Source organism: Buteo buteo, chromosome 3 (genome assembly GCF_964188355.1).
Source record: "Buteo buteo chromosome 3, bButBut1.hap1.1, whole genome shotgun sequence".
Classification (NCBI taxonomy): domain Eukaryota; kingdom Metazoa; phylum Chordata; class Aves; order Accipitriformes; family Accipitridae; genus Buteo; species Buteo buteo.
This window is the reverse complement of record NC_134173.1, coordinates 64,214,494-64,230,298: the sequence shown is the minus strand read 5'-3', so window position 1 is coordinate 64,230,298 and position 15,805 is coordinate 64,214,494. Positions and strand designations below refer to the sequence as shown.

At 36.2% G+C, this 15,805-nt stretch overlaps 1 protein-coding gene across 1 annotated transcript in view; it reads left to right on the top strand.

Moving 5' to 3' along the window:
* Positions 1–15,805, top strand: part of TAF2 (TATA-box binding protein associated factor 2) — a 65,964-nt gene that overhangs the window by 47,109 nt on the left and 3,050 nt on the right. The window contains 4 exon segments of the mRNA XM_075023862.1: positions 770–879; positions 3,260–3,489; positions 6,159–6,311; positions 6,724–6,829. Of these exon segments, the coding sequence (XP_074879963.1) occupies positions 770–879; positions 3,260–3,489; positions 6,159–6,311; positions 6,724–6,829 (599 nt within the window).

Genomic DNA, 15,805 nt, shown 5'->3' with positions numbered 1-15,805 from the left:
AGAGGAGTTTAAATTTCTGAGTGCAATATGTAAGCCCCTTCTAAAAGAAAAAAAAAAAAAAATCTGTAAGACTTTTCTTGTTCCAAATATGTAAGACAGCAAGGGGAAAGCTGGCTATACAGGGAAAATAGTTAAAATAATAAGTAATGGACCAAATAATTATTCTCATTCATAAAATGTTTTCAAGGCCAAGTTTACAGAAAGAAAGTGGGGAAAAATGTATCTACTTTCAGTTCAGTGTGTAAATATTGTAAGCAAACATGGTAAGTGCAGAATCTTTATACACCAATGTAACTTAAGAGATGGCTGTTCCTTTTCAGAAAAATGTGCAAGTCACTGGTTTTGGTCCTGCCATTTTGAATCAGTCATAAACATTTAAAGTTGTTTAAAAATTCTTTGGTGTCAGTATGTAAGGAGTTTATTTGCCAGTGTTGCTCCTTCTTTGTAATGATCAAGTCAGTGTGCAAAAAAGATTGTTACTAAACAGAAGAGCATAATATAGCCTACAATTTTGTACCTGTTAAAAATGATGTCTAATAACATCCTGCTGCTTTGCACCTTACTTTTTAAGTTATATTGCTGATGGTAAATCTGTGTCTATGCATATTGGGGACAGAAGGAAGAGCTAAAAGCATAAAAGATTGGTTAAAATTTTGGAAGGAATCCTGTATTTGAATAAGTTTGTAAGAATACTGCAAAGTGAACAGACTTTGTATTCTTAGTGTATTCATTTGGATTTAATGAAGATGTTTTTTTCTATTTCTTCCAGGCATAAGATTCTGGATATGCTGACTAAGAATCCACCTTTTACCAAGAACATGGAGTCCCCTTTATGTAATGAAGCTTTGGTAGATCAGCTTTGGAAACTGATGAACTCAGGTTGGGTTTTTGTTTGTTGTTTGGTTGTTTTGTTGGTTTTTTATTGTAAGTTTTTTTGAAATAACTGTTAAGACTTGCTTCAGAATATGCCAAGATCTCTCTTAGTTTCTATAGCTAGAAATTGAAAATTCAGTCTCAGAAGTTCAGTATCATGTACGAACTTCCAGAACTTTCTCAGTGACCCAGCATACCAAATCTTGTTTTTCATTCCTTTGTCTACTATTCTAGTGTGCTTTTGATACACTTTGGCATAGAATGATTCTTTGACCCCTATGTTCAAAGCAAATGTTTCCTCAAATGATGGTGTCTGTGTTACCTTTTTCTTTATAGTTTGCTTTAGATTAGATAGTCTTTCTTTGTCCTCTTTTACTAAACTCTGAGAGAATATGAGAGGATAACATTTGTATAGATAATTTAAATGAGATTTTTAGAAGTGCATTATAAACCTAAGACTCAATTTGCCTTGTGTGATTAGGAAAGACCCTAATGAGAGAAGGGCTTGCATCGTTACCATTGACCTGTTTTTCATTACTGAAGCAGTTTTATCCAGTCCTGACAAACTACCCTTTAACATCTGGCACGTTACTACATAGATTACATATAAATGTTTATATAGCTCTTTTTAGGTCATTGAAGGCTGTCTGTTCTCTGTGTATCATTATTTTTAGAGTTTAAAAGTTTACAGCTACACTCCAGGGGCTGAAGTGGGGAGACTACTAGTAGTTCAGTTTCATAGGATTTGCCAGGTGTCAGGCACAGAAAATAAACGATTTTGATGTTACCATCAGAGAGTTTGTTTTTCCTTTTTCTTGAGAGAAGAGTGTGTGCAGTGTTACTTAAAACCATTGCCTCCTTTTGCAAGTAACAAATAGGGTATACATTCTTACTATGATTCATGGGGCTTTAAGTACTTAAATTTCTATGCATCAAGATGACATAATGTTTCAATTTATTTTCTGTAAGGGATAACTGTAGCATTCCAGGGTGCCTTGAAAAAATGTTTGTTAATGCGAGACAAGTTAGTAGCCAGGTTTAAAGCTGCATGATTCTAGAATCATGAGTTGCTTTCATTTAAAATAAGCACATGCAATAGAAAACAGACTCTGATTGATATATGTAATCTTTTTTTTTTCCTTGTTAATCTGCATTAAATTGGTAATGCTCACAAGTTCCAAAGATTGCAGAGAAATTCAGCAACCAATTGTATTTAAGCTTAGTTGTTCAGCTGGAAAAGGAGAGACATACTGAATGGGAATTCATCATATCATTTTAAGATGTACTAGTTTTAAATTACTTGTTGTTAAAATATTAGAATAGTTTTAAAATTAATACTTGTGAATGTGTCATTCTCTGGAGAGTATTTTAATGTTAGAAATGTCCAGATTAATATTCATGTTGCTTTGACTTGTAACTTGGTAAGTGTATGTACAGCTAAGCTTACTCAAAACACTATTAAGCCCCATGAAACTTACTATTTACAGGGATAGATCTTGTAATTTTATTTTGTGCTAAGTCTTGCACAGCCACATTAATATGGCAGTTGGCACATCTGTGTCTTGTTTACCAGATACAGTTCTATTCCTGCTGTGGAACAATATGTTCAATAAACTTGCAATCAGTCAAGAGCTGGGATGAGTTAACACCAGAATCACTGTATTTGCAGCCTTGCACCAGATGTTAGATGTCTTTCTGTTGTGATTGGTGCCAAACGTGCTTTGGCCGTTTGTGTATGAAGATATAAAAGCAGTACACAGTTTGCAGTGAAAAATGAAATCAATGAAGTATTGCTTTGTGCAGTAAGAACACATATCACCAGTATGAGTACAAATTAAAACATTGAGTATCCAGTGAAGTACATGACATAGTAGTGACATCAAAAAGCATGTTTATGCATTGCCATGTTCTCTATCAGTGTGGTTTCCAAAGGGTACGAATCTCAGTCATGCTTAAGGCTCCTACTACATTTCATGGAATACATAGGCAAGTGTGACCAAATCCATTGATACGGGAAGCCAGTTTGGTAACAAAATGTTCTATTTAATTGTCTGATAGTAAAACTTAAAGTGAAACTTCAAAATTAAAAGCATACGAGTGTGATTTATTTTCGTTTTATTTTTCATTATGTTATTATAGCACTTACTTTCTCAGTCTTGTTTTACTAAACGTGTCCAGTTTACAACCCAAACAACTTAAAGCCTTCCTTTTAAACAAGATGTGGCAGGTGAGTTTGAGTCAATAAGAGGCAGGAATAATGAGGGAAGTGTATCTGAAGCACAGAAAATGTCATGCTCTTGTGGATCCAGATCACTTAAAGTGTTTTATTTGTGGGGGAGGAGAAGATTGTATCTCTGTATTAACAAGAATCTCTTTTGGATTTTAGGAACTTCACATGACTGGAGATTACGATGTGGTGCTGTGGACCTCTATTTCACACTTTTTGGCCTCAGCAGACCTTCTTGTTTACCATTACCAGAGCTTGGACTTGTTCTTAATCTGAAAGAAAAGAAGGCTGTACTTAATCCAACGATTATCCCTGAATCAGTTGCAAATAATCAGGAACCTGTGAATAGTACTAACAATCACGGACAGTCAGTAGGATTTCAGAACACCGTAAGACAAACCATCTGCATACATCCCATTCAGCTGGCTCTGAGTGCTTGCATTGGTTGCTGATTTAATTTTGTATTGTGTTCAAGCTTCTTATGCTTTGCCTAAGCTACCTTTATACCTTGTTACTCTTTATTCCTTCCACTTGAAAAGCTGGCATATACCATAACTTTTTTGACTTTTTAAAACTGTTTTGCATAGCATATGCAAGCTTTTTACTTGTTTTTTCTCATCTCATCATTTCTGTTCTTTTTAAAACTTTACTTTTCCTATATTGCTTGTGAGACATGAAGTGATTCACAGAAATGTTTGATGCTGTGATGAAAACTTTTTTTAATTAGACAAAGAATATTGCTTATGGGCAAGTTACGCAATTTTCCAAAACAAAACCTTTTATCAGTAAATTTATTACATCTTAAAATGCATAGGTATACCTCTTTTTAAACAACTTTGAGATGTGAAAGTTGAAACTTTAACACATCTTCATTGAACACTTGAATCTGACTACTTAGCACTGTGCTCTGAAGGATTTGTAACAACTTCTGAAAAATCACATACATTGTTTGATATCTTTCTGGCTTCGGAGGCTTCAGTCCTAATTGTGTAGTTAGAAAATAGATATTACAAGCTATTCAAGTCATACTTAAGAGTAACTGCCACTGCTGCAAGTCTTTTTGTTGGACAAATTTAATTACAAGGGGAAAAACTCAACAGACATGGAAATAATGAATAATTTTATTAAATTCTTCTTAGTTTCAAAAACTACATTTGGTTGAAACTGCTTAGAAGTAAATCCTGAAAGAGAATGTGAACATGTGGTTAGCATGTTTGAAACACTTTGCACACTTTTGAATAGGATGGTTTACTGTTACTTTATCAGTCCCATAGTTAATTTCTAAAATGTTTTTATTCAGAATTATACTGAGAGTGCAAATTATCACAGTACCTTGCAGGCTGTTTCCAGTAGGGGGAGAAAATGATGATGGAGTCAAATACCATTAGAGCTATCCTACATATTTACAGATCATGTAATAAGTCCTAATTTGCTGTGCATAAACATCAGAATTAAGTAGCAGGAGACATTTTGTTGGCAGTTCAGTGAACATCCAAACTTTTTTTGCAGCCAGACTATCTTAATCAAAAAAATTCCTCTTAACTCTTCCTTTTCCTATACTGTCCTCTCCCTTATGCTCACATCCAGTGAGCTGGATCAGAGGAGAATCTGGTTGAAAAATACCTTTTTTTATGAACTGATATTCCCTGCTGGGTCAGTTTCCTGGTCCAGTTCATCATGTAGTTACACAAATGCTTGTGGCAGCTCAGGACAGAAATGGGTGAGGAAGAGGAAGAGGCTGCTTCTTTCAGCAGCAGTACTGGCTTACGCTAGTGTGAAAATAGAGCATTAGTATAAGCCTCAATTCACACTTCATCCTTTGTATCTTCTCCTATGCCTCATCTCCATTGTCCTACCCCTTACTTGAAGGTTACCATTTTCACTGTAACTCCCCCAAAATTCAGGGAACTGATTTTCCTTGTTAAAAAAAAAAATCAGACCAGTAACATAAAAAACCCCCTGCCTCTCACATCAGGCAAAGTTTATCCAAAAGTGTTTCACAACAGTAGTGTGTTGAGTTAAATAATAGGAATGAAAACAGGGAAATATGTATTTGAGGGAAAAAAAGAATTAACAGGTGATAGAATACATCAGATTGACTAGATTCTTTAAAGAAGACTGTATATTCCGAGAGCATAAACGTGTTAAAATCAGTACTGATAGACTTGTGACATAGAACTTGCTGAGGATGGTAAAAGTAACCCACTTCATAAAATTGAGTTTGAATTGTTCAGGGCAAGAGTTTGTGGGTCTACAGTGCCCTTTGTAGGATAGAGGAAGAGCAGTTGAGTGGAGCAGCATATGCTCTTGAGGGTCTATGATACAGCTTTAATCTAGTTTTTAGTGGGCTTTTAATTATGTTTGCTTCTGTGGATACTCTATTTTTCCTTCTATATTTTGTGTATTGGACTTGTTGGAACACCTGTCTCCTGTTTTAATGACTATATGTGTAACTTAGTAGACTCTCTTGCTATTTTTTATATACCTTTGACCCTGTTTTTGTTGATAATCTAAGCAGTAATTTACAAACCAGTTTAACTCTTTTTAATAAATACTGTTGTGAAATTTAAAAAAAAAAAAAACCAACAAGTTACAAGTGCTCATTATGATTTCTATTCAACAAAGCAAGCATTAGCTTTTAAAGCTAACTAAAAGAAGATTTAGCTAAATTCCCTCTGTAGATCAGAGGCTATCACAGTTTTTCAACTGAGATTTGGACTGAGGAGAGTCTGCAAGGCACAGATTTATAGAAAGGCTATTCAGGGGCAGCAAATGTTGTTGCACACCAACAGTACCATGATTGTGAGCAGGGACAGAAAAGATGCCAATGATAGATATGCAGAGGCAGCAGGGGTAGAAGTAAAGAGAAACTATGTTTGTAGGAGAGGTTGGCACAAATCCATACAGGGTTTTAGGAAATACTTTTTGCCAGAACTACAGGGAAAACTTTGTTCAAATCACCCACTTTACTCAGAAGTGTTTTCAGCTATCAGGTCTCTTTTAGGCTGAAACATGGCTCTTGCTATCTTCTAATTTTGGTCTTTTAATGCTGCTTCAGGAGGATGATCATCTTATTAAGGAAACAGCATCCAGCATTTCTGGTCATCAGCAGGGGGTGAAGAGGAAGGCTGATATGCCACTCGGGTCTCCATTGGAGCCAGGGCAAATACTAGAGAAGAATGAAGACAGTAAAGTCAAACTCAAAATCAGAGTAAGAAATGGAAATTCAACTTGCACAATACGTAGGATATTCAGAATAACAGCAGTGTCTTCTGCTGACTTCCCTTAAAGCTAGGTTCAAACAGAAGATATGTTGTGTATATGTGTACAGTAGTTGTTACGGTTACTTTGGCAAAATCATTTCCCATCAGATTCTTTATTGGCTGGCAAGAACTAAAGTTGACAATTAATGCTTTTGTTCACACAGCTTCACGGTAAATTAGAAAGAAGAAAAGGCACTGACCCTTTTTAATTTTGTTGAATTTTTATTCCTTTGCAGTGGTAGATATCACTTCCTTTCCCTCTCACCCCCAGTTTACCTCAAAAATAAAATATTCTAAGTTCTATTTAGTGATATTCTTATGAGTTATTAGCATCTGCTTATTTTTTTCCTGATATCTTAGTTCTCAAACTCTCAAGAAGAGGAGGAAATTGATATGGACACAGTTCATGACAGTCAAGCCTTTATTTACCATCATTTGAATATGTTGGAGAGACCATCCACACCAGGTACAAGTAAATTTATTGGCAAAATGATAGTATAAATTTTTCAACTGTATCAGTTGTGGGGTTAGTTGGGGTTTTTTTGCCACTGCTTATTCCTATGTATACAGTGTTGGTAAGTGTTAAATGTTAACTGAATTCCAGAAGTGTGTAAAGGGTGCATAAGAACATTTCTTTAGCTTCCAGTATATTTATAGATAACTGTGTACATGTGTATTTTCATACATATCTAAGTAAGACAAGTATGTATCATGCTTATAAAAGTGAAAAGCTAAGGAATGAATAAAATAATGTAAAGCTGAAGTAGAACCCCGTAAGCAATTAGGTAAAACTTATTTTGCCGTAGTTGTCATTTAAAAAATAATAATTTTGAAGATTCACTTTAAAAAAAAATAGTAAGACTATTCAGGTAAAAAAAAATCTCTAATCTTAATGATTCATAAATTAGTATCAGATAAAAAACATACAAGCCTCAGAGATGCTTAGAAGGGCTTTTCAAAGTTGAAAAGATTGCATCTGTGAATAAAATGGTTTTATTTCAAGCACTTCTTTTACTACTTCTCTTAGTATCTTTTTCATAAAATCTTTCACAAAATTACTTCTCAAAGAATATTGTTTCTTAGAAACCTTAAGGCAGGCTGAACTTCGTTGATGAACTTCCACCTTCTTTGCTTATCTGTCACTAGCAAAGAAATTCAGTCGTTAGTCTCATTGTCTCAAAATATTTTAACCACATTTCTTAAGTTTAGTTCCAGAATGTACCAGTGGAGCTAAGCTGAGGTAGCGTGACTGTGTAGCAAGCATTTTGAGAGATCTTCGGTACACATCCAAACCAAGGTTTTAAGGTTGCAGTACTGCAATGTGTAAAAGTGAAGTATTTGGCCTTAGAAGTAGGATTCAGAATAATTACCCTCCTGCTTGTTTTTCTCTTTTTATCCAGTGGTTGCCTAAAGTAAAATACAAGTAGACCTTAGCAGCAGGATCTGGAATGTTGGTTCCATCTTGAGTGCCCTAGGTCTTGAGCTACGCTGACAGGTGACCTCGTCTGCATTCCCTGTGACCTGGCAATGTAATGGCCCCATTTAAGAGAAGGGCTGGTGGATGTTCCTGCTCTGAGTATCCTGCTGAGGCTGGTGCCTTGGTGCTGGCCAGGGGTGTGGATGCTCATACTCTTTTAGGGTCTACGAATTAACATTTTTACTTCTTTGGCAGATGCTCTAGCTACTAAGGGGCTTTGGTTTTTTTTATAAAAGGTAACTGCTGTCATTGCTCAGCTAACAAATTAAGTTCATATGGGGACGTAAAACACAGGGAGGTCTAGTTTCTGGATTCCAGATGGCCTTTGGTTAATGACATGTGCCTGTACAGCCAGCTCCACCAGGATGGATTTGCTGTTAGATATGTAGAGTAGCAAAACTCACAACTTCTTGCCTAAAGCAGAGGCATTTCAGCAGAGTAAAGGGGAAGGCTGCATGTAGGTTGCTCTCATGAACTTAGGAGCCTAATGCCACACAACCTTTACTTTAAACCTCTTAGAGCTGCTCTAAATTTTGTCCTCAACGTTATGGTCAACCATCACATTTTCTGTTACAGCAAAGAATGACACATCCAGGGCACACAAGTGCAAAGCTGATCCGCTGAGGATTAGTATTTATAACTCTTACATGATATTTTGCAACAGATTTTTTTTACTAGATTTACACACTCTACGGAATATAAAGTCATAAACAAAACTCTGCCAAATACTTCACAAATAGGACTTATGGGACCCTCTGTACGCCAGCTCTGTGCTCCAGGACTGTTGCATATTAAGTTTGCACTAGAGTTCAGAAAGGGTAAGGTCTGATCAGGAGTGGAGTAATGGCCAGTTGACTGCTGCATTTGTAGACCTACAGCAGACAAAAGCTACTTCGAGTTTCACTTGTGTGCTGAATGACCTTCTCACCTCTGCTGTTTAGGCATTCAGCACACCGGAATACGTTTTCTTTCCTAGGTAATAAATGAGACAAATGCTGGGTTTTGCCACAGAATTCATTTTAAATAATAAGCCTTTGAAAAGTGTTATTTTGAAACACTTCAGATTAATTTTGTTTTCTTTGGTTTGTGCGGTTAGAAATAGTTCCACTTCAGATATTCTTTGCTTCTAAAATTTCACCTGTTTCTTATTCATAGCATTTTTTTAGAAGCAGAGATGTATGAATTTCAGACTGAGTAAATAAAGGCAGTTCAATCTTTAGGAAATGGTATACTTCTGAGAAGAAACAGATGGGGGAAGAATAAAAGCATATGTAAATAAAATTGTTCACACATAGGAGTGTTCTGTTCTACAAAAGAATCGCAGATAATATTTGCTGAGGGCCTTTTGAGTTTTTGCAGCAATGATGGAGGATGGATGCACTCCAGTGAGTGATTATTGTGAAATAGATTGACAACAGGTTCTGAAATGGTCTCAGTATGTTGTTAGTAAATCTGTGAGATCTTGTATCTGCCTCAGTTCTGTGACTCTTACTTGGAAGGCAGCAAGCTCTTAGTCCATACTCACTTTTCCTCTCACAGCTGTGGGTTATGTCCCCACATGTCACATGAAGTGTGAGGTCATCAGCCAAACACAGCCTGTGAACAGCAGCTGCCAGGAGGAAGTTCATGTTGGGTCTAATTCCTGCCGTATCTGTGTATTCTTTTTTGGTTTGGGGGTTTTTTACATTCCCCACACCAACCTGAACGATAATTTGGGTTTGTTCAAGTTGATATAACCCCCCTAAAGCCAGGAAAATATTATTTTGCTTTAAAAGCTTTTTTTTTTTCTGTATGCTTCTGCTCATGGATGTGAAAGGTTAGGGTTGAGGCACGCTGCAAAGGCAATAAAGGAAGTCTTGTACTACAACTCTTGCAGGATTACAGGGTTCAGTACAGTAATTACAGCACCTTTTGTAGTTCATACTAAAGCATCCTGTCTACGATAATAGAACTGTGGACTCTGGTAGTTATAAGCGATTCTGAGCATTTTCCAAGAAGCTATTAAAACAAACAAAACATCAGTTGTGAACTGTCTGAAGAACGCTGTTGTGTTGATTTTTCATCTGCTCTCAGGACTAGAAACATGGTAGCCACCTTTGAGCCTCTAAAGCTGTGCAAGGTCCCGTTTCTAATGCGAGAACAGGTTTTTTGTTTGCTACTAAATCAAGGATAGTAGTAACACTCCCTAATCTTATCTTAAGATCAAAAGAATTTCAAGATGAGATTTTGTGTAAGCAGTAGATTTAAACTCTCATTTCAGACTGTAAGGTGACTTGTCATGTGTTGTTGACTTCAGTGAAATCAGATTAAGATATGCTTCTTTATTTACTTTAATATTTCACTCATCTGAAAGTACAATACTTTAAAATTAACCTTTAAAAAGTTCTGCTATATGTGTCCGTGGTTATCGATTGGCCTGTTCTTTTCTGCTTCCAAAAATCCCTGGAGGTATTTAAAAGTCATGTAGATGTGGTGCTTAGGGACATGGTTTAGTGCTGGACTTGGCAGTGTTAGGTTTACCTTTGGACTTCATGATCTTAAGGGTCTTTTCCAACCTAAATGGTTCTATGATTCTAAATGCCTGGCTGTAGCCAGAGTGATCTGCCAGTGAAGTTACATGTCATTGTGATTCAACAGGTCATTACTGATCAACATTTAATTAGAATTTTCCCAACTATTTTGGGTAGTTTGATAGTTGATGCAAAGCAGTATCCAATTCTCTCTCTTCTTTATTTGTACAAAAGAAAAAAAAAGTAAATACAGTGAAGTTCTGTTTGTGCAGCAGCAGTCCTTTTTCTGATCACATTCAGGAGCAGTAGGCTTTGACGACGGATCCTGAGCATTCGAACTTGGATCAGAAAAATCCTTTGGCTATTCTATTAATTCTATTAATCCTTTTGCTCTTTTCCAGGATAATCAAACTGGAAATTTCCACTGCTGACTTTGTAGGTCACTCTGTTTACCATGTAGATGTACATGAAACTTCGAAGATCTAGGCAACACTCACACATGTTGATTGGATTGCGGTCTTGTTTATCACAGTTACTGTCTGCAGTTTCAGGAAATAATGATTTAGCTGGATTGAATTGTTTCTGGAGCTATTTGAAACTGGATACAGCACACACTGCAGTAAAGTGTAGAGGGAAACTACCGTAGTCATTATGTATGACTACTATAAACATTATGTATGTTTAAATGATACATTTACAACAGTAGATTTGAGCTTATGGTGCAAATCACTGCATTTCAAGTGTGAATACAGTAGTTAATACGAATTCAGTCTGAACTATATAAAAAGCCCAGTCCTCTGCAGCTCAGCAGTTACCCGAGTTAGCTATAAGAGCACCGGTACCTCAAAGTTCAGGCATTAGTTAGTGGCTCCCTGTGAAAAAGGATTACAGAAACATCAGCACACAGACAAATATATAAATGAACACTTCTTGGATATGAGGGTACTACTGCCAATGATGGATTTTTGCTTTACTTCTTGAGGAGGGGAAAGCTGTTAAAACTGTTCTGTTAGACTACCCTTTAATAACATATAATATTAATATAGTATCTGTTTGATAGTATCCGTTACACATATGTTGACTTTATAACCTAGAATATAACTGTTTCCAAATTGGTAACTTACAGGCTTTGAGGTTCTGTAGATAATTTTGCCTCACTGAAATAGTATGTGGTCAATTGTACGCTTCACAAGGAAGGGTGTTTTCAAGTGCTTTATCCTAAAGTGCATGAAAGCAGCTTTAACAAAAACATAAGCCCTGCAGATAAAGTGACAACATAAATGAGTATTGCATCACTGTGTGGCTGCAGTGTGTCAACTCCATGATTTAATAAAAACAACATGATATTGTAGCTGTGACTGAGAAAACAACTGATCACTCACAAGCCTAGAAGATGGATAAGGCTAGCAACTAAATTTTCAGGTGAACTACCTGAAACTGTTAGAGGCACAAAGTATTCTGAATTGACTTACTGATTTAAATGTTCTTTTTCTCTAGAGTAGGGAACACTCTAGAATTTTCTAGAATATTAACATAACTGTAGTAAAAATAGCACCACAGTTAAGCTATTATTTTAATGTAAGGACAAAGCAATATAGTTGTTAAATGAAAGTCAAATGAGGAAATCAATAAAACAGATACCAGTTAAAAGTATATTTTAATTAAATCATCAGCTTGTCTATGCAGTACTTTAGCAGAGGCTGTCCTTTGGTATAGGTATAAGGAATTATCTATCTGGATATAAATCCCACTAAAAATACAAAGTCAAGTGAATCTGTATATTGGAACTAGTTAAAATTCTTATGTTGGAGCCAAATTAACTGATTTGTTTAACAACATCCTCAGAAAACGTTTGGGTGCTTTTTTTTTAACTAGACCTTTACATCTCACTCTCAAACTTTAAATTTTGTCATATGGTCCTTAAAAGAACGCTGTTAGGCAGAAAATTGATAACTTTTTTTCAGAGATATATAATTTGAAAATTCTGCTTCTTAAGACAAATGACAAGACACTCCTGCATTCTGGAAGCTTGTAATTATTTATGCCTAGTAACTTTCTGTATGTGCTTTGTTGATGGTTCAACAGATGCATAAACAGAGCATTAAATTAAAAAATAATGTATCTTGGACGTTTCCAGGGTAATACTAAAAAAGAAAAGTAGAAATAAGGAAAACCAGGGTAATTGTCAAAACAGTTAAGATCTTTTCAGCTTTTTTAGTGTTTTCTCTTTAGAGAAAATGCTAGCCAGAGCTACAGTTCAATTGCTAGGCAAAAAGAGGACATTATTTTTCTCATTAGCAAGCTTTCTTTGGGTTCTGGGAGAGACATATTAAGTGCTTGCATGCTTGTGTTGATGTCCCCTTCTTGCCAGTGGTAGGTGTCAGGTTCTGGAGCACCAGCCAGTCCTCAGCCGAAACAGTGGACCCATAGGCCTTACCATTTGCTGTGATTTATGAAGTTGGTTTCTCCCTCTCTGACGTTTGAATAAATCAGGGTGCAAATGGGGTCATTTTTAACAAGTGTCAATCTGGAAGAGTCCTACATAAGCCAGCTGTTTTAAATACATTGTACATGCAAAGAAACAGAGACTGTAAGTCTGTGGTGTCCCACCCTCTTCACACAAAATCAGAAATATAGGAGAGACCATATGGAAGATCTTATGAAAGCTTTTTGGCATGTTAAAGTCTCAAGTTACATGTTCCCATATTGTAAAGGTTCAATAACAAAATAAGAGTAAAAAACACTCTACCCAACAGCATTGTTAGTGTTCATGCACCAATGATTTTTAAAAAGAAAAAAACTTACCCTACATAATTGATGAACAGGATGTTATAATTATCTGACAACGATTTTTGTTGTGACAGAAAATGTTACTTTAAAGCTTATCAAGATCTCAACTCCTTTCATTCGAAAACTAAACTACAAGATCTGTGTTTTCATATTTTATTCTCTCTCGCAATATCTATAGCATTTGTATCGGTCCCTGTGACAAGGTGTGCACAAAGTTTATGGTCTTTCTCCCATGGGATAGTAATCCTGTCTAATTTTAAACACCTACCCATCTAGCTGGAACACTGTAAAGCCAATAATTACATTGGAATCTCCACATCCCAAACAGAAGGCAATCCAAGTGGATAGACACATGTATGTGCATTTTGTTCCAAGGAATGCTACTAACCACTTCAGAAGCAAGCTCCTGGGCTCACCCTCTACTTATTGTGTGTGTCTGTGATTTGAGAAACCCGGGTTCCAGTCCTGCTCCCTCTGCCAAGAGGAAGTGGGTTCCCTGCAGAAAGAGGGAGTGCTTTGTGCCTCCTTGTAGCAGCCCAGCTAGCCCTGTTGTTGTGAGGATGGTATTAATGGCCTGTAAAGCAATTCCTATTTAGCCTTGCTTGCCTAGTTTGGTAGGTTCCTGGCATGGCCTTTAAGTAGATATTAATTAAAAAGAAATTAAAAAGTGTTCTGCAAGTTTAACAGTTAATTTTACAGATACAAACCTGTAAAATTTTTTACAGAGCTTTTGTAGGTCTGTCCATTTTACAGACAACTTAGTTTGGTAGTCTGTGTATGTCCTTTCTGAGCCATTGTCCAGGATCAATATATTTGACTCCTGATTTCAAAGTACTCTTTAACAGTAGGAGGAAATTTTCTGGATATTTGTTACTTCTGCATTTAAAAACCCAACAGATTATAGCTATCATTGACCTCTATGAAGAAAGTGTATGTGTACTCTTAGTACTGGCTCAGTAAAAGTAGATTTTTGTAATGACGTTCTTTCATTTCTTACTGACATTTGTGCTATATTACCAATGTTGAGTGTCCTCTTAAGTGTCAGTAGCCCTTGAGTTGCACTTGGATCCCATTTCTCCCCTTCTTGAAGATCTTCTGTCTTTTTCAGTTTCTAGGTGCTCATCACCACCACTTCAGTCCTGTTGGCTTGAGCTACTGATGTATTTGCTCCCTAACTTGCTCCAGGCAATGGTGTTTAACTGCTTTAAATAATAGGGTTTTTTTTAATAACCCACCTGAAATAAGTAAAGAAGTGATAGTGCAGACTGTTGCCTTAGCAGAGCTGGTAGTTCAGTACACAGCAGGAAACTTGCACAAGTGGCAGGTAGTACAACAGTGTCAAGAGGGTCTGTTTGATGGCATCCTTGGTCTTCACTGGCACATGGCTCTACTGCTACATCATCCCTGCAGACTTAAGCCCATGTCCTTATACCAGTTATAGTGGGTTAAAATTTTTAAAGCTCAGAGGCTTAGCTTTGGTTTGATGTTGTTACAAATGTAGTGTCTAGACTTATAGGTTAGGTTTCCATATAAAAATAACTCCACAATTTGGAACTAACGGAGCTGTGAAGTCTTAAGGGTTTGTGTCATGTGTGTGGGTTTTTTGTTTTCTTTAGTCAACTCAAGTTGACTTTAGCTTGCTTTCTATATTTTAATGCATCATGTGCCTGTAGCTTGAGAACATGTGAGAATGTGTCCTGTACCTTAGATAATCTTCTGTACATCTTTTATGGACAAACACTGATCAGTCGTCTTCAGGCTTTTTGTCATGACCTTTATTTCTGTGTTACTAGAAGCTGTGTTTGTGTCACTGCTGCAATTAACCTTTAACTACTATAGCCTATTTTAATGATTTCAAACACTGTGTGCTTTGGTTTTCTGAGGTACAGCCTCCAGCCATTCCTTTTCTAATGGCCCAAGTCAGATATGCTCCTTTTTCCACTATTCTGTGTTCTGTTCAGTGGCTGGTTTTGCATCCTTGTAGCTGCTAAAAAAAAATTCTTTCTTCTCTAAAAGCTGTATGCTTTAGGGGAATGAGCTTAGGTTACAGGGCTAGGTTTAGGTACAGGTTCCTTAAGAGAAATATAATTAGAAATAGTTAAATTGTGAAGCAGTCTTGTGCCATTTTACATCAAATACAGAATACTTGCATGCTGTCTACATTGTCGAGAATGGATCCAGGTAACAATGTAAAAAAGTTGTAGTAACTGTGCATTGAAGTCAGCAACTGGAAGTTTGAATTTGTGTGCATATCTTTTATCTGCCATAATAAAAAGTAAAGTCATTGTGAGTTCTAACAATAAATCTTTGCATTGATAACATGAGCTTATTACTGCATAATTCTGGTGAAATAAAAATTAAAGTTTTTTAAAATACTTGTATATTAGAGATTTTAAGTCTATAGGAAACTATTGTACTCTCATCTAGCCTTCTTCGTAACATCAGCAGAATTTTATATTGCACTATACTCACATTTTGTGGTTGAGCCCAAACGTGTTTCTAGAAAGACATCACTTTTGCTGTTTAAGACTTTAAGCAATAGAGATTCCACCATGTCCCATAGCAAGTCATTGATTATCCTTGCTGTAAAAATGTTTTGTATTTCTTTTCTGACTTCTAAACACTGCATACAGATGTAGATTTTGTTTTCTTCCAGACATATTTA